The sequence below is a fragment of the Schistocerca serialis genome, chromosome 5 (assembly GCF_023864345.2).
Source record: "Schistocerca serialis cubense isolate TAMUIC-IGC-003099 chromosome 5, iqSchSeri2.2, whole genome shotgun sequence".
Taxonomy (NCBI): Eukaryota; Metazoa; Arthropoda; class Insecta; order Orthoptera; family Acrididae; genus Schistocerca; species Schistocerca serialis.
In genome coordinates, this window is record NC_064642.1 from 414,803,769 (window position 1) to 414,831,462 (window position 27,694).

Below are 27,694 nucleotides of genomic sequence, written 5' to 3' on the forward strand. Positions count from 1 at the left end.
TGCTGTTCCACTTCTGTCATTCATATTTGAAAATAATTTTTGAAGCCTTTTACTCAAACAGTGAAACTTCTGAGAATCGTGATATCGAGAGCGAGCCACGACAAAACTATTCCACCTTGTACGCAAAAGGTATCAACAAATGAAATATGCATATTTAAAGAAGAATACAATAATTCCTTTTCCAAAGAAGGCAAGCCCTCGCAGATGTAAATATTACTTATCCACCAGTTTAATAAGTTGTCATTGCAAAATACTAACAAATTATTTACAGAAGAATAGAGAAACTGGCAGACACCAACTTCATAAAAGAACAGTTTCAGTTCCAGAGAAATGTAGGAATACACGAGGCAATAATGACTGCCATTATAAGAGTCAAAGGGAATGAAAGGGAAGCAGTAGCCAAGGAGGGAATGTAACAGAGTTGTAGCATTTCCCTGATGTTATTTGATCTGTGCATTAAGCAAGCAGGAGAGGAAACCAAGGAGTTACTTGGAAAGGAGTTTAAAATTCAGGAAGAAGAAGCAAAAAAATTATGGTTTGATGATGGGATTCTAAGTCTGTCAGAGGTAGCAATTGGCTTGCTAGAGCAACTGAAAAGAATGAAAGTTCTTGAAAAGAGGTTGTAAGTAAAACGATGATAATGGAATGTAGTCAAGGTAAGTCAGGCCATATTGACAGAATTGGATAAGGAAATAAGACACTAAAGGTAGCAGATAAGTTTTGCTATTTAGGCAGCAAAATAGCTGATGATAGGCAAAGTATAGAGGATATAAAATGCAAACTGGCAATAACAAGAAAATCATTTCTGAGAAAGAGGAATTTATTAATATCTCATATACACTTAAGCGTTAGGAAGTCTTTTCTGAAGGAATTTGTTTGGAACATTACCTTATACAGAAGTGAAATGTGGATGATAAGCTGATTAGAGAAGAGGAGGATAGAAGCTTTTGAAAGGTGGTGCTAAAGAATAATGCTCAAGATTAGATGAATGTACTGAATAAATAATGAGGAGGTACTGCATCAAGTTGGGAGGAAAAAAGAAATATATGGCACAATGTGACTAAAAGAAGGGAATGGTTGGTAGGACACATTGTGAGACATCAAGGAACAGTTAATTTGGTAAAGGAGGGAGATGTCAGGAGTACAAATTGCAAAGGGAAACCAAGGCTTGAATAGAGTAAGCAGGGACATGTACAAGATAGAATAGCATGAAGAACTCCATCAGACCAGTCCTTGGACTGAAGAACACGACGACAATAACAATAACAACAACACAATGTTTGTCTCTAAAGTAGGCAAACTTCCTCAATGAATGGTAGACTTTAATAGAACAGAAAAGGTTACACAACAAGCCCGAAAATAAACGATAATAAAACAAAAAAAATGATGTATAACCAACTCTTCAAAAATGAAATTAATTCAACTGAACAATTGAACCACAGGATTACCTGATGAGTTCTTGTATTATGAGCAGTTGAAGACAACAACTCAATGGATAACAAAAGAAATAAACAGAAGAATATAAATGGCATGGTGTGATGTTGGTAGACTAAACACAGTTTTCAAAACTAAGCTTCAGAGGAAGTGTGTTATACATTCTGTTAATGGCTGCCTTGCACTTTTACAATTTTAGTATTTATGGCATTATCATGCACAAGTAGTTTGGTGCCATGTCGAGGCACAATATGCGTTATAAATAACAGTAAACAAATGCATTTTTATTCCATCATCTTTTGGGTAAGCATCCGGGATGTTACTGATTCTTGTTCTGGTATTTCATCTGACAACATAACACAATACTGTGGAGCAAATGTCACCCATGGTGGCCGTGCGGTTCTGGCGCTGCAGTCCGGAACCACGGGACTGCTACGGTCGCAGGTTCGAATCCTGCCTCAGGCATGGGTGTGTGTGATGTCCTTAGGTTAGTTAGGTTTAAGTAGTTCAAAGTTCTAGGGGACTTATGACCTAAGATGTTGAGTCCCATAGTGCTCAGAGCCATTTGAACCATTTTGTGGAGCGAATGCACATGTATGACGTTTTTAAAAAATATTACAAGTGACTCACCTTGACAATGCCTGTAAGGTTGTCCACTGAAATATCAGAAAAAGAATTAATCATAAACCAGACACACACCCGAAAGATAATGGAATATTCAATCTGCTGGGAAGAATTCAAGAAACACAAATACATTTTTGGTTCAACAGGCATGAGAACTAGCATGTGTAGGGTAACTATGCTACTTATATCAGTGGTCACAGCTGTCATATTCTTTGTTGCAAAGTAGGACACAACATACATCTATGCCATATAACAGCACCAATTATTTGTGCTTGATAATGATGTAAGAACCTGAATTGCATTAAAATTACTGACTTTAATGTTTACATCCTAAGACAAAAGTCATGTTGGGTATAACACATTATACTGCAGTAGACATATTCATAATACGTAAACATTGCAAGGGTGGACTGAAATCGATAGTCAATAATAAAATAACTTTTACAGCTGTGTATTGTATAATGTATTGCTTACCATTCCTAAAAGCTGTCCCACACCAGCTATACAAAATACCTAAATGACAATAGCAAAAATAAAAAATTTGACAGCCATGAGTGGAACATGATATCCTTTTAAGAATTTGTACAGTCTGTGGACCCATTCTACAAGAATTTGTGTGTGTAAAGAAAAATTTACAAAAAGAAAAACTGACAAACAGTGTGTATTACCAGACAGGTACTTTTAATGCGAGAACCATACCGAAAATGAGGGCCAATCATCGAGCAATAGATATATGTATGTTGGAAATTACTAAAACAATAAAGGATCAAAGCCAACTATCCAGACACACTGTGATCACATGGCATCAAAATGGAGAATGACAGAACAGGCCAAAATACTAAACGTCTTATTCCGAAACTGTCTCACTGAGAAAGATCACACTGTAGTTTCTCATTTAGATCATCAGACAAATGTCAAAATGATAGGTATCAAAATGAATTTTCTATCACAAGATAGAAAACCAAATGAAACTGCTCAACAGGAGGAGGCCACTGCACCTGATGGGATACCAGTAACATTCTACTAGCTAAACTAAAGATGAGACCATCATAAAGCAGTGGGTTTCAAATGGCTGCTGCTGCTGATGATGATGTTGATCTGAATTATGAGATTCACTAGCTTTGATTACAGCATTATTTATGTGACCTATCTTTTGTATTAGTTTATTCAACACCAACAATATTAGAGAAGGAAAGTTCCTACTCACCATATAGCGGAGATGCTGAGTTGTGATAGGCACAACAAAAAGATTCACACAATTATAGCTTTCGGCCACAAAGGCCTTTGTCATGGCCGAAAGCTATAATTGTGTGAATCTTTTTGTTGTGCCTATCGCGACTCAGCATCTCCGCTATATGGTGAGTAGCAACTCCCCTTCTCTAATATGGTTACATTCCATCCTGGATTTTCCATTGTTTGATTTATTCAACACCAGTTTGATTGGCATTAATATCATATGATAATTGCAGGAATGACCAAGCCACCATTCAGATTTATTAGTTTCAATAAAAGGCTGCTGATTTGCTTTGTATACCTTGGCTTTAGGAGGATGTGTGAGGAGAGAACCCTTGCCTCTCAGTAAAAATTATGTAAATAATACTAGTCACCATTTTTCACGTAAAAGGATATGGAGGTACACAATCATAAAGAAAGTATGATGATGAAATTAGAGTATTTTTAGAATGTATAAATTACATAAACATGTTTTTCTTCAATGTTACACTTAGGAATTGTACATGAAACATGATAAAAATCTGGTACTTAACAGGTAATAACGAGTACCCTACAATACACAGCTTGCAAAGACTTTCAGATAACAAACATAGATACCTAAGTGTTTTACACTGGAAAATTAGCATTGGATGATATTGACAATTTATCAAATGGTAATCTGCTTTGTTTGTAGAGACAAAAAATTATGTCCAATTACTGCTGGTTGTAGTAAAAAGCCAGTGCAAAGATTGCTGAGGACCAAATCATCACTGACAGAGAGCTGCTCATGCAGGATACCTTATCCCACAAACCACTTTACTACACACATACATATGTACAACATTATATTTAAAATCTGCTAGTAATTATTTGAAAGGGAAACAGTTTTAAATTTTTGGGGCAGCATTAAAGAACTTAGTGTTTTCTTCTAGACTCAGAAGTTGCTCACTAAAATGGTATAAGACTATATAATAAAGGAAAAACATTTTGAAACAATCTTTCAAATAAAGCCAGTTCAAACACTCTCTCAAATATAATAGAAAAATATAGCAATAAGGAAGATCTCTTTTATTATGGGTGACATCTGCAATGGTATAGCACCACAGTTTATAAAGAAGAAATATGAACATTCATAAACTATATTAAACAATCTCATAATTTGTACCTTTAAAATCACATGCACACAACATTTATAGTTAAAAGTTTTTTTAAGTTCAATTATCAGTATGACTTGGACCATCTGGTAACTCAGCTGATTCTGGCACCCTCATGAAAGCCATATCACCACCACTCCACATTGAGTATAAATGTGCACGAACTTCCTGCAAAAAAAAATAATTTTCCATAGTAAAAGCTTCACAAACTTGCTTGTAGAATTTTGGTGGTACGTTTTCTTTCTTCTCTCTCTCTCTCTCTCTCTCTCTCTCTCTCTCTCTCTCTCTCTCTCTCTCTCTCTCCACATAATTGTCTGAAAATAACAAAGGGTTAAAATGGCACTCACTTAATTTGGAGAGACATTATACAATAATGAATTCAATTAAACATTTCTGGAACTTTAATAAAATTCTTGGATTATTTGAATTTTTTGCTTTGAGAGAAATGCAGAGAGCCATGAATACTTATATACATTATAAAAAAATAAGTGTATCAAAACAAAAAAGCTACCTGACGTTTCTGGCCAGTATTTATCTTAAGGAGAATTGTCAGTGCTGCCAACACACATATAACATATCTGCTTCTATATACCAAGTACCTTTCCAAACTAATTGTTCCTTCCTCCGCAAGGAGAGAGGGATATGTTAGGGGAAGGTTAAAAATGAATGAGAGGGGCCCATCCATCATGAGGACAACACTAAAGGCTACCTCCTTCAAGTCTGATTTACCAAATGGATTTACAGTATCTGATGTGAAGCTACATTCTGTGTTCTGGGCTCTGGAACGAATGAGCTCCAGATCTCAAGCCATATCTGATCAAGACAACAGATAGAGAAGCCCAGGCCATCAAAGACACTCATCTCTGCCTAGTAAAGCTGGGGAGAAGCTGGCAGTTAGCTGCTGGGTCCAGGGCACTTTGAGAAGTACTGGTAACAAATCAAGAGCTATGGTCTGCTTTACACACATTGAACTTCAGTATCCCACTCCCCAATGTGTTGCCATCTTACTGTCAAAATAGAGTTGGGCTCAGTGGAAAGAAATCTGGATGTAAGCAATGGACAATAAGGAATGATTGGTGACACCCCCCCCCCCCCCCTCCTTCCCCAACTGTTGGATACCTCCTTTCATAAGGAATGCCTCACACAAGTTTGCAAGCAGGTCACAGGCTGCTGATTCCTGAATTTCTGTTCTGGAGTGAGGGTCATCACTACCAGATAATGTGCACTCCATTACAATAGGTGATGAGCCAAATGTGCAACCTGTTTCATAAATTATTAGGAAGAGCATCTCGTTATTGGGAATTATAGGAAGACGTATCAAATGGAACTTCCTCAGATGTAAATATAATTGTTTAATCCAACACTGATTGCAATATGGTTGTAAATATGTACTAATACCACAAAATGTCATCTAACAAAAAGGGCTGCTGTTTATTGTGTATGTGAAATAAAACTTGAAAAGCTGTAAAATACAAATTCAATTAGTCATATTTACTCACTCACCCATTACTACTCTTATTCACCATTTTAACAATAAACATAATCTGTGTCCTAAAAATGAGCTTAACACCTGAATAAAGAAACACAAAGAAGGCTAAAACTTGAAGAAATGTGACAGGCTGATTATTTACCAAGTAACTGAATTAAACTTATCTCAGTTCTCTTGTCCAAATATAAATTTATAATGTGATGTACTGAGACTGTAGCCCACACGCATCACAAATGAGGCGTTCTACTGATAAGAATGTTAACTGCAGAAAAATAATGACAGAAATAAAGAAAAGTTACACTATTGAAAGTTAATATTCTCTGCATCAGGAATAATGTTAGAATTAGAACATGTCTGTTGCATTGAAAATGTTGACATATTGTGTGTGAGTCAAAACATTAGTTAACAATCAAAATTAGTTTTACATCCCACATGGGTCTGTTAGTGGAGCCATTATGAGTAGAAGTATAAGAAAATATACAGGTTCTGGAAATTTGTTAAAGATTCATTTACATTTGCAAAGATATTTGTAAACTTGTACTGAACTGAGCTTGGTGAAGGAAGGAAGGAAAGAAAGAGAGTTAGGTTACAATTTCCCATCTATTTTGATGTTGTTAGAGATAGAGTAGAGGCTTGAACTATAGAAAGAAATCTGCCACACCTTTTCAAAGGAACAATTTAGGGAAATCATAGAACCCCTAAAACTGGATGTCTGCACAGGAATTTGGACCACCATCTTTCCACATTCAAACCCAGTGTCTTACCACTGTGAAATTTCATCCTGATGCAGAATTTTGCTTTATAAGATAGAGAGAAGAGAATATTGTTCTTGTCAGTTTATACAGATCTCCAAGTGCAGATGGAAATAAGTGTTGGGAAAAATTTTAATCTAGGATGGCAGATTTGAAAATCTGAAATTAATGTCAACATCTGTGGTGATTTTTTTTTTTTTTAACTTTTCAGATCTTTAAGTTAGTATTTCACAAACTACTGACCAATTTGTATGAATATCTGTTGAGATAATATTATTATTACCTTCTCAAGAGTATGTACAAACTAAGTATCATGGGAGAGGGATGCTCTGCTGAACATGATAAAATACCTTCTCTCAATCTGTTTTGAACAACATTCTCATTTAGATGCAAACACGCTACTAAATATTGAGCAATGTATTGTATGGGTTAGAGGTCTGAGAGAGGACTATATTAATGTGATCATAAATTATCTAAGAGATGTAAGTTGGAGCTTTGGGTATGAAATTGAGTTTCTGATCATAAATTATCTAAGAGATGTAAGTTGGAGCTTTGGGTATGAAATTGAGTTTCATACCCAAAGCCCCAACTTACATCTCTTAGATAATTTATGATCACATTAATATAGTCCTCTCTCAGACCTCTAACCCATACAATACATTGCTCAATAACAATCTGAGGAACTTCTTTTTGATCATTTATTGTAAAAATTCATTGATTTATATCACTATTGTTAACCACTTGAGAAGATCTGCCCAAATATTCGGGTAAATTTAATTCTGATGACCTGGCTCATATTAAGAAAGAGATCCTCATATTGTATGGGTTAGAGGTCTGAGAGAGGACTATATTAATGTGATCATAAATTATCTAAGAGATGTAAGTTGGAGCTTTGGGTATGAAATTGAGTTTCTGATCATAAATTATCTAAGAGATGTAAGTTGGAGCTTTGGGTATGAAATTGAGTTTCATACCCAAAGCCCCAACTTACATCTCTTAGATAATTTATGATCACATTAATATAGTCCTCTCTCAGACCTCTAACCCATACAATACATTGCTCAATAACAATCTGAGGAACTTCTTTTTGATCATTTATTGTAAAAATTCATTGATTTATATCACTATTGTTAACCACTTGAGAAGATCTGCCCAAATATTCGGGTAAATTTAATTCTGATGACCTGGCTCATATTAAGAAAGAGATCCTCATATTGCTTAGAATTTATAAAAGCTCTTGTTGCGGTGGGACCAAGTAGAAAACACCACATGTATAGCCTATTGCTCCCTGAAGTGCAAGAAACACTACAAAGACAGACTTACTCTAGCTAAAGAGAGTATCACATGAACACATATACTCCCATCAAGTGCCAGGTAACATGGGATAACCATAAGACAAGAGTGTACTCCTATCAACATACAAGAATGTTCAAACCAAATGATTGAAATCACTCATGTCTGAACTCAGAAAGCAACAGAGATGCAAAATCAATACAACAGATCTTCTGCGTGCAGAGATCCCTTGGAAGTATGAATTTCACTAGGATATTATCACACCCACAGATGTTTCTAAATCCTCCTACTCCAAAAGTAGGAATGTCTATTTTTTGAGTCATGGGTCTCCTGACTAGTTTGATGTGGATTGCCATGAATTCCTCTCCTGTGTCAACCTTTTCATCTCAGAGTGGCAATTGTAGCCTATGTCCTCTGTCCTCCATGTCCTGATTTCCAATCTCTGTCTTGCTCTACAGTTTTTATCCTCTACATCTCCCTTTAGTATCACTGAAGTTATTTCCTGATATTGTAACAGATGTCCTATCATCCTGTCCCTTGCTCTTGTCAGTTTTTCCTATATGTTCCTTTCCTCACCGATTCTGCAAAATATTATGTGGTATTTAATCACACAATTAAAAGAAAGGAAAAAAAATGTACCTGACTTGTTGACAAATAAGCTCATGCCTTCACAAAATTACTGACCTGTTCCTATAATCCCAGTCTTCTCTAAAAAGTTAGGAGTCTTCAATACACAATCAATTGTGCAAACATTTTAAAAATTTAATACTCTCTGCACAAGTCAGTTTGGTTATCAACAGATGACTTACTGCTTTCAAAATTCGAATTTATTGGATAAGTAAATTATCTGTAGCTGTAATTCACTCCTATTTAAACAACAGCACTCTGCTGTGAAGGAAGTAATGACTGCAGGGTGCAGTCAAGGGGCTATTTTTCTTCAGAGTGGGTATTAATGATTTGTTCAGTTATATTGGGCCTCTGTCATTTATCTGGTAATGCTATAGTGTTGCACTATGCTTTGCAGGGAACCCTGGGCTGGGCAAAGAATTAGTTTGCACCTAATAAACCACTCTGCAACCCTGACAAAATGCAGAACCTTCCACTATGATCCTCTGAAGTCATAGAAGTCAAATAAGTAAAATATTTTAGAAATACAGCATGAGTGTCCTATCTACATAGAAATTGGTAGGTTTAGTCATGGATGAGTATCTAAGGATGGTTTACATTATTATTATTTTTTTTTTAGTTTCACATTTCTTTCAGTCTGTTGTTATGGTGACACTCCAGCCATATCACAGACGCTGGAAAGTTGTTGCTGACCCCTCTTTGTCAACATAAAAATACCTTCAATTACAAACCTCAATATTTGTGCTGTACTACTTTATGTTAAGTGCAAGAGAAGATATCCATCACAACACCAGAGGCAAAATAAATAGATCTAGACTTCTGGAGTTACAGCTGACAACTAGAGCACCCATTCTATGAACTGAAGGAATTCCATGATATGAGCAATAAATTGACATAAGTTATTAACAGAGACAGGGAAAAATCATTTCATTTTATGACCGACTTTGGTGTTACTTTTTTGTCAAATCAGCTTTTCTGCACTACACAGATAACTGTTATCCTTGAAGCACATCCTTTGCTCTCATAATCCTCCTGGTCTCAATCTCTGCTAACACACTGTACCCAAACCTGCATACCTTCTGACTCCCTATGAGGTGCCAGCTACTCCCCTCCCCCCCCCCCCCTCCCCCCAACCACCCTCTCTTTCCTGCTTGCAAGCTTTTTCATGCAATTCAATGCTTCTACTATTTGGTGAGTGGTCTCTGTTGCTTCTAAAGTGTTTGCAGTCTGCTAGAACTTTCTTATCCCATATATATATATATATATAAAGATGATGTGACTTACCGAACGAAAGCGCTGGCAGGTCGATAGACACACAAACAAACATAAACATACACACAAAATTCTAGCTTTCGCAACAAACGGTTGCTTCGTCAGAAAAGAGGGAAGGAGAGGGAAAGACGAAAGGAAGTGAGTTTTAAGGGAGAGGGTAAGGAGTCATTCCAATCCAGGGAGTGGAAAGACTTACCTTGGGGGAAAAAAGGATGGGTATACACTCGCACACACACACACACACACACACATATCCATCCACACATATGCTGTATGTGTGTGGATGGATATGTGTGTGTGTGCGAGTGTATACCCATCCTTTTTTCCCCCAAGGTAAGTCTTTCCGCTCCCGCGATTGGAATGACTCCTTACCCTCTCCCTTAAAACCCACTTCCTTTCGTCTTTCCCTCTCCTTCCCTCTTTCCTGACGAAGCAACCGTTTGTTGCGAAAGCTAGAATTTTGTGTGTATGTTTATGTTTGTTTGTGTGTCTATCGACCTGCCAGCGCTTCTGTTCGGTAAGTCACATCATCTTTGTTTTTAGATATATTTTTCCCACGTGGAATGGTCCTTCCTCTCTCTCTCTCTCTCTCTCTCTCTCTCTCTCTCTCTCTATATATATATATATATATATATATATATATATATATAATGGAAGGAAACATTCCACGTGGGAAAAATTATATATAAAACAAAGATGAGGTGACTTACCGAACAAAAGCGCTGGCAGGTCGATAGACACACAAACAAACACAAACACACACACAAAATTCAAGCTTTCGCAACAAACTGTTGCCTCATCAGGAAAGAGGAAAGGAGAGGGGAAGACGAAAGGAAGTGGGTTTTAAGGGAGAGGGTAAGGAGTCATTCCAATCCCGGGAGCGGAAAGACTTACCTTAGGGGGAAAAAAGGACAGGTATACACTCGCACACACGCACATATCCATCCACACATACAGACACAAGCAGACATATTTAAAGACCTCTTTAAATATGTCTGCTTGTGTCTGTATGTGTGGATGGATATGTGCGTGTGTGCGAGTGTATACCTGTCCTTTTTTCCCCCTAAGGTAAGTCTTTCCGCTCCCGGGATTGGAATGACTCCTTACCCTCTCCCTTAAAACCCACTTCCTTTCGTCTTCCCCTCTCCTTTCCTCTTTCCTGATGAGGCAACAGTTTGTTGCGAAAGCTTGAATTTTGTGTGTGTGTTTGTGTTTGTTTGTGTGTCTATCGACCTGCCAGCGCTTTTGTTCGGTAAGTCACCTCATCTTTGTTTTTTATATATATATATATATATATATATATATATATATATATATATATATATATATATATATATATATATAAAAAACAAAGATGAGGTGACTTACCGAACAAAAGCGCTGGCAGGTCGATAGACACACAAACAAACACAAACACACACACAAAATTCAAGCTTTCGCAACAAACTGTTGCCTCAACAGTTTGTTGCGAAAGCTTGAATTTTGTGTGTGTGTTTGTGTTTGTTTGTGTGTCTATCGACCTGCCAGCGCTTTTGTTCGGTAAGTCACCTCATCTTTGTTTTTTATATATAATTTTTCCCACGTGGAATGTTTCCTTCCATTATATATATATATATATATATATATATTGGTAAGCGAAAACACACTATTTAGCACATGTTATACTGTGTTACAAATATCTATTTATATTTTCACTGTTACGTTTGGAAATTTTCTGTTGCCTCTGACATCAGTTGTAAACTCATCTATAGAATTTGGCATAAAATTAGACTCTCTTACTCTCAGTGAGATAAATATATTAAACTGAAAATGGTTCACAATTGCTAGACTGAGATTTCTGATTATTTAAAAAGTTAATTTCTTTATTGTATTTTTTTTAAAGCTATTTCAAGGCCATAAATTTAGTGACATGTAATGGAAAATGTACACAATTACCTTATTTTTCCACCAATATTGGCAATGAAAGGTAGTACAATGGTTTTATGATGAATTTTTCATGACTGATCAAGTATCTCAGTATGTGAAGTTGCAAAATGTTGTCCAATTTCTCGTTTATAAGTTGGCCACTGAGAGGTACTGAGGTCACAACTGTTGAAATAACAACAGTAAAAAGATTACCATGCGCATTTACAGATCCCCAGATTGTATTTATAATTATGGTTTTTTTAAATAACTTATCATAAGCTGCTCAAAAAAAATTTTCCACTACCCTCGTGAGTTGCATAGCTTTTATTTTAGTGTAGTACACATCTTTGCCAGACTCTTTTGACCACAGGAAATCATTATGTACAGCAACTAGTATAACAGAAGTAAAAATGAACCTGCATTCTGAGTGCAGTTCATTAAAGCTTGCTACGTTCCCAATCAGCAACTCTGCACTGCAGCTCATGTACTCTGTTAAGCCTGTCAATGCTCCTCAAAAGGTGATTTAAAGTGTAAATGGTGTGTTACTTTACAGCAAGAGGGCTTGTCTGTGTAGGAAGTTGCTCACTTGATTGGTATGCACCTCAACAACACAATTCAGTCTTTCAACCAAATACTGAAAACTTGCCTCATAGTTGTTCACTTGCATTCACAACAGCAGCTGAAGACTGCTATCATAAAATACCACTTGTAACTATGCAACTATCTTCAATCAATCAATTTGGCCACTTGATGTGCATTTAAAAAAGTACAAACCTACCAGCACAACAGTGCATAAAGAATGTGGGGTAGAGAAAACGTGGAGTGGAACCTGGATCATTGGTGCCACATTTTGCTCACTTATATATGCAAGATTTGTTTGATGTCTAGTGATTGTCATAGATGAGTACTGAGGTAGCCAGGTGCCAACACACATCCCTGGCTTGCAGTAACACGGGTTCAGCAGAGAGGTGGAACAGTCATGTTTCGGGCTGTTATCTTGAATGGGTGTCATTCTTATAACTGTACGGGGATGTATAATATCAGAATATGATGCTCCAACCTATTATCCAGCCCTACAGTTGACTTTTTTGAGCTGGATCCTTCTTTGAAGATGATACTGCATGAAATTAATGTGCCCATCTCACGAACACCTTCCTCCATGCAGCAGGACTCAACTAAATGGAATTTCCTATATCTGCTGCCATGAATCCAATTAAGCACATCTGATGTCAGCTAAAGTTTGAATTGCATCATTCCAAGAACTCTTCTCACACACTGAAAGATGTCATGAGAGCAATCATCGAAGAGTGGGACAGGCTTGGGCAACAATGTCTGGACCGCATCATGTGCAGTATGCCAGGGGGATCCAAGCATTTGACAGTGCATGTGATGTGGCAACACTGTATTAAATGTTACCCAACAGCAACTTTTGATTTCACGAATGAGTGAAGATGTCCATTTTTGAACAAACTGCCTTAATTTGGTTAATGCTATGTTTTAGTTTCATAGCACATTTATTTCTTTTTAGTTTCATAAGATTTATTCTTTCATTCCTTGTTCTACTTGAATCTAATCGTACAGATGTCCATGGATATGCAGGTAATCAAAACTTTTTTTGAGCAGCTTATTTCATTTAAGAACCCTGGCAGAACAGCAGTACTTAATGGCAACTTCAACCTTTTAAGTGACAGGTGAAAAATTGTCTTAAATATCATTATATTTTATACACTCCAGCTATTATCCTATCTTTAACTAATAAAAGCCACTTTAATAAACCTAGTCTGTTTAAACAAATATGTATAAATTTCAGAAAACTTCAATATCAGCTATGATAATTATTTTTCATGCTTCCTGGTATCTGCTTCTAGCATTTCACCTAAGGGAGAGAATACACAAGCAAAGCAGCCAAGAGCAAAGATGGTTACCTTCTAATCAAGAGTACTTTCAGGACATTCTAATCAAAGGGATGTACTACAAAGGACAAAGTAGCTCATTTGGAATTTGTGATGGCAGAATGGATGATAATTGAAGCCATGTTCTCTTCACTATGAACAGGAATCTTATATCTACTGAAAGACTCAGTTTGTTTGTGAGGTTTGTCCTAGATCATTCTGCAATACGTAAAGAAAAGTTTCATATACTATTAATCACTCAGAAAAACTCCACTTATGACATCTGTTGAGATAAAGTTTGCAGTGTCATTCTTAATTCAACCTCTGAAAATTGCCTGAAATAGTTTGTTTGGAAAAAGTATAGCACATGTCTGCATAATTCAAGTTCCAAAAACATCAGACATAATAGGAGAAATGAGTTAAGGTTAGAGCCTATGTGAACATGTTTAGATATTGCTTTTCGAGTATCTACACTGAAATGATTAACAAATATGTAACTGTTGTTTCAAGTTTGTAGCTGACCTGTGTCTATCATCTGGACTTTGATTAGGCTAAAATAACCATTTACCATCTCAGTCAACCTTTAGTCCTATTTAATATTATAAATCTCCTCACCCTATCTTCATTCTATGCACTGTGAGCATATACACTTCTCTGTTGACATCCATCTTACATATTACACTTCTGATATTCACACACACACATGCTATAGTTTACCGAGAAATTCATGTTGCACCCAAAAATCAGACAGTATGTTTGCATTCAAGCTGTGAAAGTAGTTGTGTACATTCACAATGAGATATAACTGCATGATAAATTTCAAGAAAACATCATGGCAGTAAATTCTAAGTTTCAATTTCAGAACAATTACTACAATACTTACTAAATCTGTGTTCTTCAATGTTCACAAAAACATTAGCAGTATATTAATGTCTGATTTTGTAGTTATACAGTGATCAGGAACTGCCATTAATCTTAGCTCCTGCAGTAGCAACTAAGAGATGTGGCCTTTACTGAATAATCTTTACGAATCAAACTACACTAACATTTGCAAATGTTCAACACCAAGCATACATGTGACTGAAATGAACTCCATATCACAGATTTGGTATATGACAACCCACAAAAGATTAGGACTACAGAACTGAACATTATGTCTGATTTTCAAGAATTTAGTACAGTAAGAAGTCCTCCTGTGCTACAATCAGGGCCTTTAACTATTATGGCAATAAGTTAAAGAGTGTGGACATTGTCTGGAGCCACTTTCATCCACTCAGTTTTAATGTGAGTGCAAAAACATTATGAGCAGTTACTGGAGGACCACAAGAAATACCTTGCTAACCATTCATATTGCTGACCTGGTCAATGGGTGACAAGCCAGGCAAATGTGCAGACCAATATGACAATGTTACCCACCATTCTTCGAATGTGGCTCATATCCTCATTGTCCGATGTGATCACACTTTGTCCAGCTGAAATATGGCACGTGGAGTATCTCACGCAGGGCTTAATAACTCGAGTTCTACAACCTCTGTGATATGGTGGTTAGCATCCATATTGCACTGAGTTAGTTAGTTAGTCAGTCAGTCAGTTACTTACATACTCCAGAGATTATTTGAATGATTCTTTTATTGAAGTGGTGTGGAATGACTGAATTTGCAGTAATTGACTGGTTTTAACACCAATAAGCATATTTTTTAGTCCTACTTATGCAAGTACACTTACAAACAAGGGGCCCTTCTCAGGCTACCAGCTTTTAAAAATAGAAATTTGTACATGGAATAGATGGAGTCATCCAGCAGAAATGATTTCATATTGGATTTAAAACTTGCTTTGCTACCTGTCAAACATTTTATGTAATTGGGAAAATAATTAAAAATTTTTGTGCTGCATGCTGAACTTCTTTCCGAGCCACTGACAACTTTAATAATACATAATAAACATTTTTATCTCTAGTGTTGTAGGTATGGACATCACTGTTCTTCTCAGGATGTAATGGATTGTTTAGGATGAATTTTGTTAGCAAATAAATGTATTGTGATGGTGCCAGTTAAAATGCCCAACTCATTTAAGGGGTACTGATGTGAAGTACGTAGGTGAACACCACATATTATTCTTACTACTCTCTTTTGTGCAATCAGAATTGTGAATTACCCCAGAAAATTACTCCATAAAACATTACTGAATGGTAATATGTCACAAGGTTGATTTGTTTGTTTCTAAGACCAGAAATTATATGAAGAGCAGAAATAACTGAACTTTTGTACAAGAAGCTCAGAAATACTCTTCTTTCCATCAATATATACATGCAAAAATTTTGAGCATTCTGCCCCATTTATTGACTCCTGTTCATGTGCTATATCAACTGTTGGTATGATTCTAATTGTTGTACAGAACTGAATCTCAATATTTAGGGAGAGTGCATTTTCTGAGAACCACTTAATAATGCTTCGAAAAACATCATTAAAAATGTCTTTCATTGCTTTCTCTCAAATAGGATTTATTATAACACTAGTATTGTTTGCAAAAAGTACAATTTCTTGTTGTTGAATGTTAAATGGACAGTCATTCACATGCATGTAAGGAATAGGAGTGGACCTGAAATTGAACCCTATGGGACTCCCTTTGTGATTTCTTCCTAGTCACTAAACTTTTCTACCTTTCAACATTGTTTGAATTATTTGGCACAAATTTTTCATTCTGTTTGTTAAGTATGATTAAAACCATTTGTATATACAGCCCTCGATTCCATAAAACCTGAGTTCTTCTAAGAGTGTAAAATGGTCTAAATAATCACACACTTTGGAAAGATCACAAAAAATTGCAACTGGCAAAATTTTATTATTTATAGCTTTTAATATTCGCTGAGTGAATGTACAAATAGCATTCACCATTGAGCAACCCTTCTGGAATCCAAACTGTGATGTGCTAAGTAAACTGTTCCTACTTGAAATTGAGGGTACTGGTAGTAATTACTTTTTTGAATATTTTGGAAAGAGATGTCAGTAAGGAAATTGGGTGATAGTTACCTAAGTCTTTCTTGTCTCCCTTCTTATGAAGAGGTTTAACAGTTGTATAACGTAATACATGTGGAAAAATTCCCTGTGGCAGTGATGCATTATACATATCACTAAGAACATTACTTATTAAGTTAGAGCAATTTTCAAAATTCTGTTTGAAATTCTGTCAACACCATACTAGCATCTATTTTTTTTTTAGAATTTTTAAAATTCTATTAACTTCAAAAGTTTTTTGGACTGACATTTTTAATATATTCTCTTGCTTCCTCAACTGAATCATTTAATTCTGTTTTTGATGGCACATGTCGAAAGTGATTGTTACAATTATTCACAGCTTGTGAACTGTCAGCCACAACATTGTCGCTCAGTTTAATTGTCATGCTATCTTGTACACTGATTGGCTGTCATGTTTCCCATTTTACAATATCCCACATAGTTTTAATCTTATTATCAGCTTTATTAATTTCTGTCAGGATGTATATGTTGTTGTTGTTGTGGTCTTCAGTCCTGAGACTGGTTTGATGCAGCTCTCCATGCTACTCTATCCTGTGCAAGCTTCTTCATATCCCAGTACCTACTGCAACCTACATCCTTCTCAATCTGCTTAGTGTATTCATCTCTTGGTCTCCCTCTATGATTTTTACCCTCTACGCTGCACTCCAATACTAAATTGGTGATCCCTTGATGCCTCAGAACATGTCCTCCCAACCAATCCCTTCTTCTAGTCAAGTTGTGCCACAAGTTCCTCTTCTCCCCAATTCTATTCAATACCTCCTCATTAGTTACGTGATCTACCCATCTAATCTTCAGCATTCTTCTGTAGCACCACATTTCGAAAGCTTCTATTCTCTTCTTGTCCAAACTATTTATTGTCCATGTTTCACTTCCATACATGGCTACACTCCATACAAATACTTTCAGAAATGACTTCCTGACACTTAAATATATACTCGATGTAAACAAATTTCTCTTCTTCAGAAATGCTTTCCTTGCCATTGCCAGTCTACATTTTATATCCTCTCTACTTCGACCATCACCAGTTATTTTGCTCCCCAAATAGCAAATCTCGTTTACTACTTTAAGTGTCTCATTTCCTAATCTAATTCCCTCAGCATCACCCGACTTAATTCGACTACATTCCATTATCCTCATTTTGCTTTAGTTGATGTCCATCTTATATCCTCCTTTCAAGACACTGTCCATTCCATTCAACTGCTCTTCCAAGTCCTTTGCTGTCTCTGACAGAATTACAATGTCATCGGCGAATCTCAAAGTTTTTATTTCTTCTCCATGGATTTTAATACCTACTCCGAATTTTTCTTTTGTTTCCTTTACTGCTTGCTCAATATAGAGATTGAATAACATCGGGGAGAGGCTACAACCCTGTCTTACTCCCTTCCCAACCACTGCTTCCTTTTCATGTCCCTCGACTCTTATAACTCCCATCTGGTTTCTGTACAAATTGTAAATAGCCTTTCACTCCCTGTATTTTACCCCTGCCTCCTTTAGAATTTGAAAGAGAGTATTCCAGTCAACATTGTCAAAAGCTTTCTCTAAGTCTACAAATGCTAGAAACATAGGTTTGCCTTTCCTTAATCTTTCTTCTAAGATAAGTCGTAAGGTCAGTATTGCCTCACGTGTTCCAGTATTTCTAAGGAATCCACACTGATCTTTCCCAAGGTCAGCTTCTACTAGTTTTTCCATTCGTCTGTAAAGAATTCGCGTTAGTTTTTTGCAGCCGTGACTTATTAAACTGATAGTTCGGTAATTTTCACATCTGTCAACACCTGCTTTCTTTGGGATTGGGATTATTATATTCTTCTTGAAGTCTGAGGGTATTTCACCTGCCTCATACATCTTGCTCACCAGATGGTAGAGTTTTGTCAGGACTGGCTCTCCCAAGGCCGTCAGTAGTTCCAATGGAATGTTGTCTACTCCGGGGGCCTTGTTTCGACTCAGGTCTTTCAGTGCTCTGTCAAACTCTTCATGCAGTATTGTATCTTCTATTTTATGTTCATCTACATCCTCTTCTATTTCCATAATATTGTCCTCAAGTACATCGCCCTTGTATAGGCCCTCTATATACTCCTTCCACCTTTCTGCTTTCCCTTCTTTGCTTAGAACTGGGTTTCCATCTGAGCTCTTGATGTTCATGCAAGTGGTTCTCTTATCTCCAAAGGTCTCTTTAATTTTCCTGTAGGCAGTATCTATCTTACCCCTAGTGAGATAAGCCTCTACATCCTTACATTTGTCCTCTAGCCATCCCTGCTTAGCCATTTTGCACTTCCTGTCAATCTCATTTTTGAGACATTTGTATTCCTTTTTGCCTGCTTCATTTACTGCATTTTTATATTTTCTCCTTTCATCAATTAAATTCAATATTTCTTCTGTTACCCAAGGATTTCTACTAGCCCTCGTCTTTTTACCTACTTGATCCTCTGCTGCCTTCACTACTTCATCCCTCAAAGCTACCCATTCTTCTTCTACCGTATTTCTTTCCCCCATTCCTGTCAATTGTTCCCTTATGCTCTCCCTGAAACTCTGTACAACCTCTGGTTCTTTCAGTTTATCCAGGTCCCATCTCCTTAAATTCCCACCTTCTTCCCACCTACCACCGGTAGCTGAGTGGTCAGCATGGCAGGCTGTCAATCCTAAGGGCCCAGGTTTGATTCCCAGCTGGGTCAGAGATTTTCTCCGCTCAGGGATTGGGTGTTGTGTTGTCCTAATCATCATAATTTCATTCCCATCAACACGCACGTTGCTGAAGTGGCGCCAAATCGAAAGACTTGCACCCGGCGAATGGTCTACCTGACGGGAGGCCCTAGTCACTTACATTTACATTTTTATTTAGTGTCAAACACAAGGAAGATACATATTTTTCAATTAGAAGGTATAAACAAGAAATTTGAATTGTATCTTAAACATATTTATGTAGCACTCTGAATCTTGTTTAAAGGAAATCAAATGGAAGCAATGAGAAAGGCTGGGCAGATACTGGGATTAAACGTATTTTAAGTGCTAAAGTACCTTATCCCAGGAACATAAAATTCAATTTAATTCAGAAGGCTTCAATAACTACAAAAAAAAAAAATTATTAGCCACTGGGTGTAGTGATCACTTCCAAACAGTGTCAGCACATATAAAACTAATAATAAACAACCACAATGAATTGCAATAGGTTTACTCTGTTACACAGCATTAGAGATGTGCAATATGAGAACCAAGAGATTCTTGACTGCAAAATGTTCTGGATGTTCTTATCTCTTTCACTGCTGAGTTCCCATAACAAAATGCACATATATGTGTGGTTGGATGCACCACACGGCAGTGCCTACCGTGCTGAACGCTGCAGCGCCTTTTGCACTGAGTCACTGTCATCGCAGACTCTCCTGCATTTATTCTCACCAATAAGTTTGAAAATAAATTGTACTTTGAATAGTCTTTATTGCCGAAGTTCCTAAAACTAGACAACATTACAAGGAAGCACATTTCAGAAAGTCTTTTGTGTGATTTATTTCAAAACAAGGCAAACACATAGTCCCTGTTTACAACAATAAAGTGATTACTTTCATTTTTGTTCATGCTACATATAAAACATCTTCTTACAGGTTGGTGTTGTTTTACTGACAATTCAAAATTCAATGATGCTTCGAAAGTGCCTTTGTTGAAACCGTAATGGGTTTTTCTCGTCTGATCAGCAACCTCTTGAACTTTCCTTCCTTGGTGGTATGTCTTTATCTCATGAATGAGGCCCAGATGAAATTTGGTGACATAAATATTCTTTCTGGTATGAACTTTAACATGCATACACAGAAGGATTGTAAAAAGAATTTTTGTATAACATCAGTATTTTGTGAAAACATTCTGTTCAGCTAACTAGCATTTTATATCTGTCCACTGCACCCATAGAGTCATTGTTATCCAATGCACATTTTGGTTTAAATTTTTTGGTATTACTTGGTGGTCCACTTTCACAGCTGTGTGGCCTGTCATCAACATATGGAAAATCCAGGATGGACTGCAACAATATTGTGTAAAGGAAAGTTGCTACTCACCATATAGCAGAGATGCTGAGTCGCAGATAGCCACAACAAAAATATTTGAGACAGTCTTTTTGTTGTGCCTATCTGCGACTCAGCATCTCTGCTATATGGTGAGTAGCAACTTTCCTTTTCACCATACTGTCATCAATATACATACCTCTCTTTTGTCACACCACTTAAAAGCCCTCATAGTGTCTGTTAAGCTAAATTCTATCTCAGATATTTGCCGTTTGGCTTCAAATTTTGGCATAATTTCCTGTTCATGGGAAATGTATAGGTAGCTACTGCATTAGTTGTTCTTAATGCAAGTAGTGGAGGAGAGACGGACTTGTATATCAATTGTCCACATACACAACGTGTTTTATAGCATCATGTACTAATAAAACGTTGAAGTGTATATATTTGATGATAGTATTTCTGGCATGCTCAGCTCCTGTCATATATATACATTGTTAGCAATGGAGGCACAACGACTGTGCATGGATATATATGTGGCCAGCAGTTAAAGGATGAAGAACCAATGTCAAGTATTCAAATACTGCATTTGAGAATAAGGTTCCAATTTCTTGATTTTGATACACACATTTCTGTTTGTTTCATTGATATCCCTTGCCACTAAAATCAGCCAGCCTCATTCACTTGTTATTTCAGATGAAAATACTGAACACAAAATTGTTCAGTCATTGATGTAATTCTTAGAATTCACTTCTCAAAAATTTTATAACCTCCACTGCAAGACATAACAGCATATGGTTATTGATTTAAAAAAGGAAGAAATGTATTTGTTGTAAATTACAAGTCTGATGTCATTACTAACTATAATAGAGATGTCTAGGTGTCTCTCTGGTGGTGACTTACTGTCTAATGTAGTCTCTTCCTTCCAGTACACATAATTTTAAATTTATGTGTGATAGTACAGTGTTGTCAAGAGTTAGGATACATCACATTGCCAACAATAAAAGAAAACATAATTGTAAAATTGCCACAACAGTATATGTATTCTGTCTTTTCTTATGACATAAAAACAAGCATTTCTACGCTCTGCTGTGAACACTTGTGGCAGAATGTCTAGAAGGGTAAAGTGTAAGGAATGAGCAGACAAAGGAAGCAATAAAAGGAAAGAAGAATGTGTGGCATGAATGGAAAAGAGGTAAAAGGTATAAAGTAAAAGGAAATATCACAACAGCAAAAAGAAGTGTATGAAAGTGGTAACAGAAGAAACGTGGATAAAGCTGGGAGGAACTCACATGCGAGTTGGGAAAGGATGTTACTGAGGCTATCAGAATGCTGTATGGAAGTACAAGGAGTCAGAGGAACAAAAGCACTTACACAAAGCTGGCAAAAGGGGGAAAAGGAGAGCTAATAATGCAACCAGAGGAGATAAGGAAAAGATGGAAAGATTACTTTGGCAAATTACTGAAAGTGAAAAAGAAGCACAGTGCAGGGACCTGGGCCTAGAAGAAGAGAAAGACATTACAATCTTAAAAGTAGAACTAGCACTGAGAAGAAGACAGGAAAGGCACCTGGGATAGATGACATACGTGTGGAAGTGATGAAGATGGCTGGATCTACTGGGCTACAATGGTTATGTAGATAGTTAAGATGCATATGGAGTCAGAGATGTGTGCCTGGAGAATGTGGAAAGGGAACAATAATTCCAGCATTCAAGAAGGGAGACAGAAAACTATGTGATGATTATCGAGGTGTCACACTCATATCACAAATAGCAAAAATAATGGAGAAGATGTTGAAAAGAAGACTGAGGGAAAAAGTGGAATATTAGTTAGAAGAGGAGCAGTATGTCTTTTGACATGGTGGATGAATGGTGGACTCAATCTTTAGTATGGGATAGTTGAAGGAAAGGCATTGGGAGTATCAGACCTGGTGATGACATATCTTGACTTAGTGGAAGCATATCATAATGAGCCCAGAGAAAGGGCTTGGGGAAACTTTCTAGAGAAAGGGAGTTGGAAAACAAACAATTGACATCTTTCAAGTGATGTATGACAAAAGCTTCAGCTGTGTTCAGATCCAGGTTGAAGGAACTGGTGGCTTTAGGAAAGTTATAGGGTCGAGACAGAAGAGTAGTGTTACCACTATTTTGGAAGAGATAAAAGTTACTCATAAAGGAAGGGATAGGAAGTTACTGCTATTTTCCAGTAATATTCTGGTGTGGGAAACCAACACTAAGGAGGTACAAAAACAAATAAACATCTTAAATGAAAAAAACAAGAGATATAGAATAAAATGCAGTGTGGGGAAAAGCAAAACTATAGTGGTAATCGGAGGGCAGGGGGGAGGGACAGAGAAGACAGTGGACAAATTAACATTAAAGGACAGTATACTGGAAGTGTGGGTAACTTCAAATATTCAGGAAGGGTGATAATGCAAGTGCAAAATGCAAGAATGATGGCAGAAGTTAGCAAAAGGAACAACAGAGCAATGTATTTTTCCAGTGTGTGTGTGTGAGGGGGAGGGGAGGGGGGGCTTAGTCTGGGGAAGGGAGGAATCAATGAAGTGTAAGGATATGCATTGGAGACCTGGACAATAAGAAGAAGAGATGAGAGCAGATTCAAAGCCAGTAAAATGAAATTCCTAAGTAATAGGTTAGGGAAAATGAGGGGAGACAGAGTGAGAAATGAAGATGTTAGAAACATAGAAAAACTGAATGAGAGAACTGAGAAGAACAGGTCAAAATGGTTTGGACAAGCACAGTGAATGGAAGATGGAAGAACACCAGGTTTGAAGGCAAGAAGGAGACCTACAGCAAAATGGATTGATTCAATAAAGATGAGTTTAAGAAGAAGGAATCTGGAACAAAAGGAGAATAGTGGAAAGACAGAAAAAACTGGAAAAGTACCATAAATTTCCCAAACTGGCCTGAATCTAGATAAATGGGAAATGAAGACAACAATGATACAATGATTTTTAGCTTCAGGCCAAGCATCATTGAAAAGCAGTGAGTTTGGTGATACAAAATCATATTATTGTTAATCATTAATGCAAAAAGTTAGCTATGCCTGATAATAATAACCATAATAAAACTTTGTTAACAACATAAACTGCAGGTATGACTTACAAATATTGGAATGAGAAGACAATAGCAAGCTTATGGCCCATGATCTTTGCATCACTGAACTTACTGCTTCCAACTAATTTACAGACCAAGAATTACATAAAACAAACTCCGTTAGTATAGGAACAGTAGGATGTGTACTATGTTGCCAAAATAAAGAGGAAATTATTTAAACTGCATTACTATTTAACATAAGTTTCTAGTAGTGAGGCTCAGAGAAGAAGAAAGAAAAAAATATCAGTTCAATTGGTTTAATAACAAAAAGTTCGAAAATGTCATTCATAAAATAGTGAATACACAAAGGTAAAGTTGATTTTCTGAGAATTAATGTTATCTCTAACATCAAAATGTCAGTTTTAGACAGGGTATCTACATGAAATAAAATATTTTGCTACAACTAACAAGTAGAATTCCTATCAAAAAAATTAAAGAAACACTGCAGTTGCATTGATTGTTTAGAACAGACAAAAATATCAAAGTCTCTTTGAATTACATATGCACTTTCAAACAAATAAAAAAATGAACACTCATTTCTAAAAGAATTTCAGCTTTCTTTCTAGCATAACAATGGTTATTTAGCACACACTCAAACATTTATTTCCTTTTAACTCATTACTAACATGTCTCAAGTTCCAGTGTCTCATCACTTGCTCATCAGAAGCATTGTGAAAATTTCTTCACCGGGCAACCACAAAATGAACATATGAGTCGCTCAGATGCAAAACTGTCCATGTCCACTTTTTAAAAAAATTGAGTTGGCAACTTTCGATTGTAGAGCATGATGTTTTACACATGCTTGAAATGCTATTTATGCTCAAAGCTCTCCATGTCCTATGGAAAACAGCTCACGAAAAGTGTGGTTAGATTCAAAACTGTCCATGTCCATCAGTAAGTTGGGTGCAAAACTTGCCTTATCCCTTTTGACAAATCGCACTGAAGGCTGGGATCATATGACTGTAATGCAAGATGGCTACCATAAGCATGTAAACATTGTACTTGTGTGGTATCTTACAGCTGTTTATTCTGGAAGTTATACACATTCTCAGAATGCTATAAAAGTCCAAGGGGAGCCTAATTATAATTCTGAAACCAACCTACCAGTGTCCGTATGCAAATGTGGGAAACACTTAGGACACACAACAGAATGCCTAGCAGGAGACGATGAAGACATTGTTCCAAATATGATGTAATAAGTGGATTGCAGTTTGTCAGTTGTTACACCATGTACCTTCAGAAATATTAAAAGAAATTAAAACTGAATACACAGTTTTACGTTCACCCCATATCGTCTCCTCATGTACAACTAGTCAGGTTCAAAACTGTCCATGTCCATTTCAGTTGCATGCAAAAGTGGCAATCTGCAAAGTAAGATGCAAAACTGTCCAAGTCCATTTTTATTTTGCTTATATCTTACATGCATTGAGTTCCTGATTTTTTTTCAATAGCCCAAATGGTTTTGTACTAATCCATACTTATGTATACAAGATACAGTGTACGGCAGTGTGTATTTACCCAGGGAAAACAGTTTTTTCCACTTTTTCTCAATACCGGTTGTGGAAGACATGGACAGTTTTGCATCTAGGTGACTCATATAAAGAAACAGGTATTTTGTACCTGAGGACAGTGCACAATTTGGCTGTCATTGGCTGCATACTGATAATTCTCACTCGTTTTCTTTCATGAGTTCCTGTTTCAGCCGAGTTCTTAATTTCAGCATCAACAGTAGTTTAAAAGTAAAAACTATAAAGGAGCTAACAAATGTCTTAACATTACTAAAAAGCTCCAATTCTTTCGACAACAAAATCATGCAATGACTCGACAGAACTCCTTACACCAGCGAATGAGGTATATTTTCTGAAAGAGTCAAAGACACAATAGTAACACCAAACTCTTTAAATTTATTTAGGAAATTGCTTACAACAGATTACTGATTCACATTAGTTAACAAAAACTGGTTTTCATAAAGGATATCTTGTGTGGTAAGTACGAGTGGAGCTGCAGTTTTCTTATCCTCTAAGTCTAACTGGAAATGCTTGGCACGGCTTATCTAACAAGTCTATGCATTTGGTCCTTTTATACAGTGGCCATTCAGTTTCCATTTTCAAGCAAAACACCTTTTGTGAGTTGCAGTGTTGATATTTATTACCCAACCTGTATTTCATATTTTATATAAAAGGTATATCCAATGCACTTTCTGAAATAACTCTTAATAATTACACTTCTGACTCTGCTGGTGACTTTCGGACTTTCAGGGGCATTAGCAAATATATTCAAAAGTCATGTTCAACGCACTATTTTTACAAAAATAGTTCAAAGTACATACTATACTAGATCAGATACACAGATGAAAGCCTACACTTAATGGATGAGCAAGCAAAAACAATAAGCAGCATATATAAAGATTCAAATATTTAAAGACTGGAACAACAGTGACTAATGAACTAGCAAATGGAGTTTCAAATGATAGAGCACAGCAGTCGGTCATCTTTTTCTCACAAATTTTATTCGACAAATCTAGATTTTTGCTAGTGCCTAGCCATTAGCAATGCTAAAAAAATACAAGTAGAACATAGTCAGGTGATAGTATAAAAAGTTACAACTCGTGGCATAACCTATATGGCCTATACATTAGATCACACACCACTATTTCATAGTATCAACGTGTGTTCTGGTACATCAGTCCCTGTTGCTCAGGCTTCTGTCACAGTTTTTTCGAGACTACTGCATAATGAAGGTAGTTATTGTGAAGAACACATCGACTGGCTGTATTGTGCCATCTATATCAACTACATAATATATAACATTCAAATGAAAGCAGTTATCATGTCTAGTAAAAAATTTCAAAAATACATAGAAATAACACAAAATAAAATACAAGAAAAATTATTTCTGTTGCTGCCCAACCTATTTCCACATTTAACAGTAAACACACAAAACATAAAAAAATTACAGATTCACTCCTTGTGAGTCAATTGTTTTGTTATTCTTTAAAACACACATGTAACATCAGATTGGTACAAATTAAAAAAAAAAAAAAAAAAAGAGATTTACAAAACGCAAGGAGGCACATGCTACATGCTGCAACTATTAGAACTGATTTGATTTAAATGTTTTTATTTTTTGTACTATTTTTCACTTTATTTAATCATTCTGACGGGTATGTAGTTCATCTTATCTACTGAACAGTTCAAAAATGGCGCCAAATGTCAGCAAGATGGATGTTGGTATGGCTTTCCGTTCTGTTACAGAAGTAGAGCGTACTAGTCACTGTGCCGCTTCAAACAGATTTTAATTATAAATGTACATGCATCCAAACTAACGTACATGGAGAAAGTTCTGTAGACTCAATGTTATAACCATTGTACTTGTGCAGTATTATGCTACATATTGGCAAGATGGCAAGAGCTACTTCGTTCTCCCTGCGTCAAACCCTTCACTGTTCCCCAGCAAGAAGTTTTCAGACATTCCCAAAACTGCACATTTTTCATAATGACCTGATCATTTATCAGGTTGCAGTTTACATTTTTGTGATGACAAAATATCTCCAGCTCTTGTAGGAGGTCGAGGAACCTGCCCTTCTCACACTTATGTGACAACCACACATTAGATGTCAAAGTCAGCAACTTACGTTTTGTTGTAAGTAAATGATCAGCCATACTCAATTTCTCCTTGGTATCTTTTTTTCCCAATGCAACATGTTCCCCAAACCTAATTTCCAGCCTCCTTCCTGTTTGGCCAATCTAACAGGCCCCACAGTCCAGGCAATCGATTTTATAAATTCCAGAAGCATGAAATAGTTCTTTGTATCTACAGTATGCTGCAAAATACATCCTAAGTTATTTTCGGTTCAAAAAGACACTGTCACATTGTACTTTCTAAAGACAGTTGCTATCCTTGTACT

General features: G+C 36.5%; 1 protein-coding gene across 5 annotated transcripts in view; it reads right to left on the bottom strand.

The window, feature by feature from the left end:
* Positions 1 to 4,319: 4,319 nt before the first annotated feature.
* The window catches only part of LOC126481152 (uncharacterized), a 248,064-nt gene continuing 224,689 nt past the window's right edge, over positions 4,320 to 27,694 (bottom strand). For 2 of the 5 annotated variants that reach the window (XM_050104719.1, XM_050104718.1), the window contains 3 exons: positions 20,010 to 20,088; positions 11,793 to 11,945; positions 4,474 to 4,592 (listed from right to left, as the gene is read on the bottom strand). In XM_050104719.1, coding sequence (XP_049960676.1) covers positions 11,794 to 11,945; positions 20,010 to 20,088 — 231 coding nt within the window. In that variant the 3' untranslated portion in view covers positions 4,474 to 4,592; position 11,793. Of the gene's footprint in view, positions 4,593 to 11,792; positions 11,946 to 20,009; positions 20,089 to 27,694 lie in introns of those variants that run through there. The other 3 variants (XM_050104720.1, XM_050104721.1, XM_050104722.1) reach the window with 3 other exon arrangements.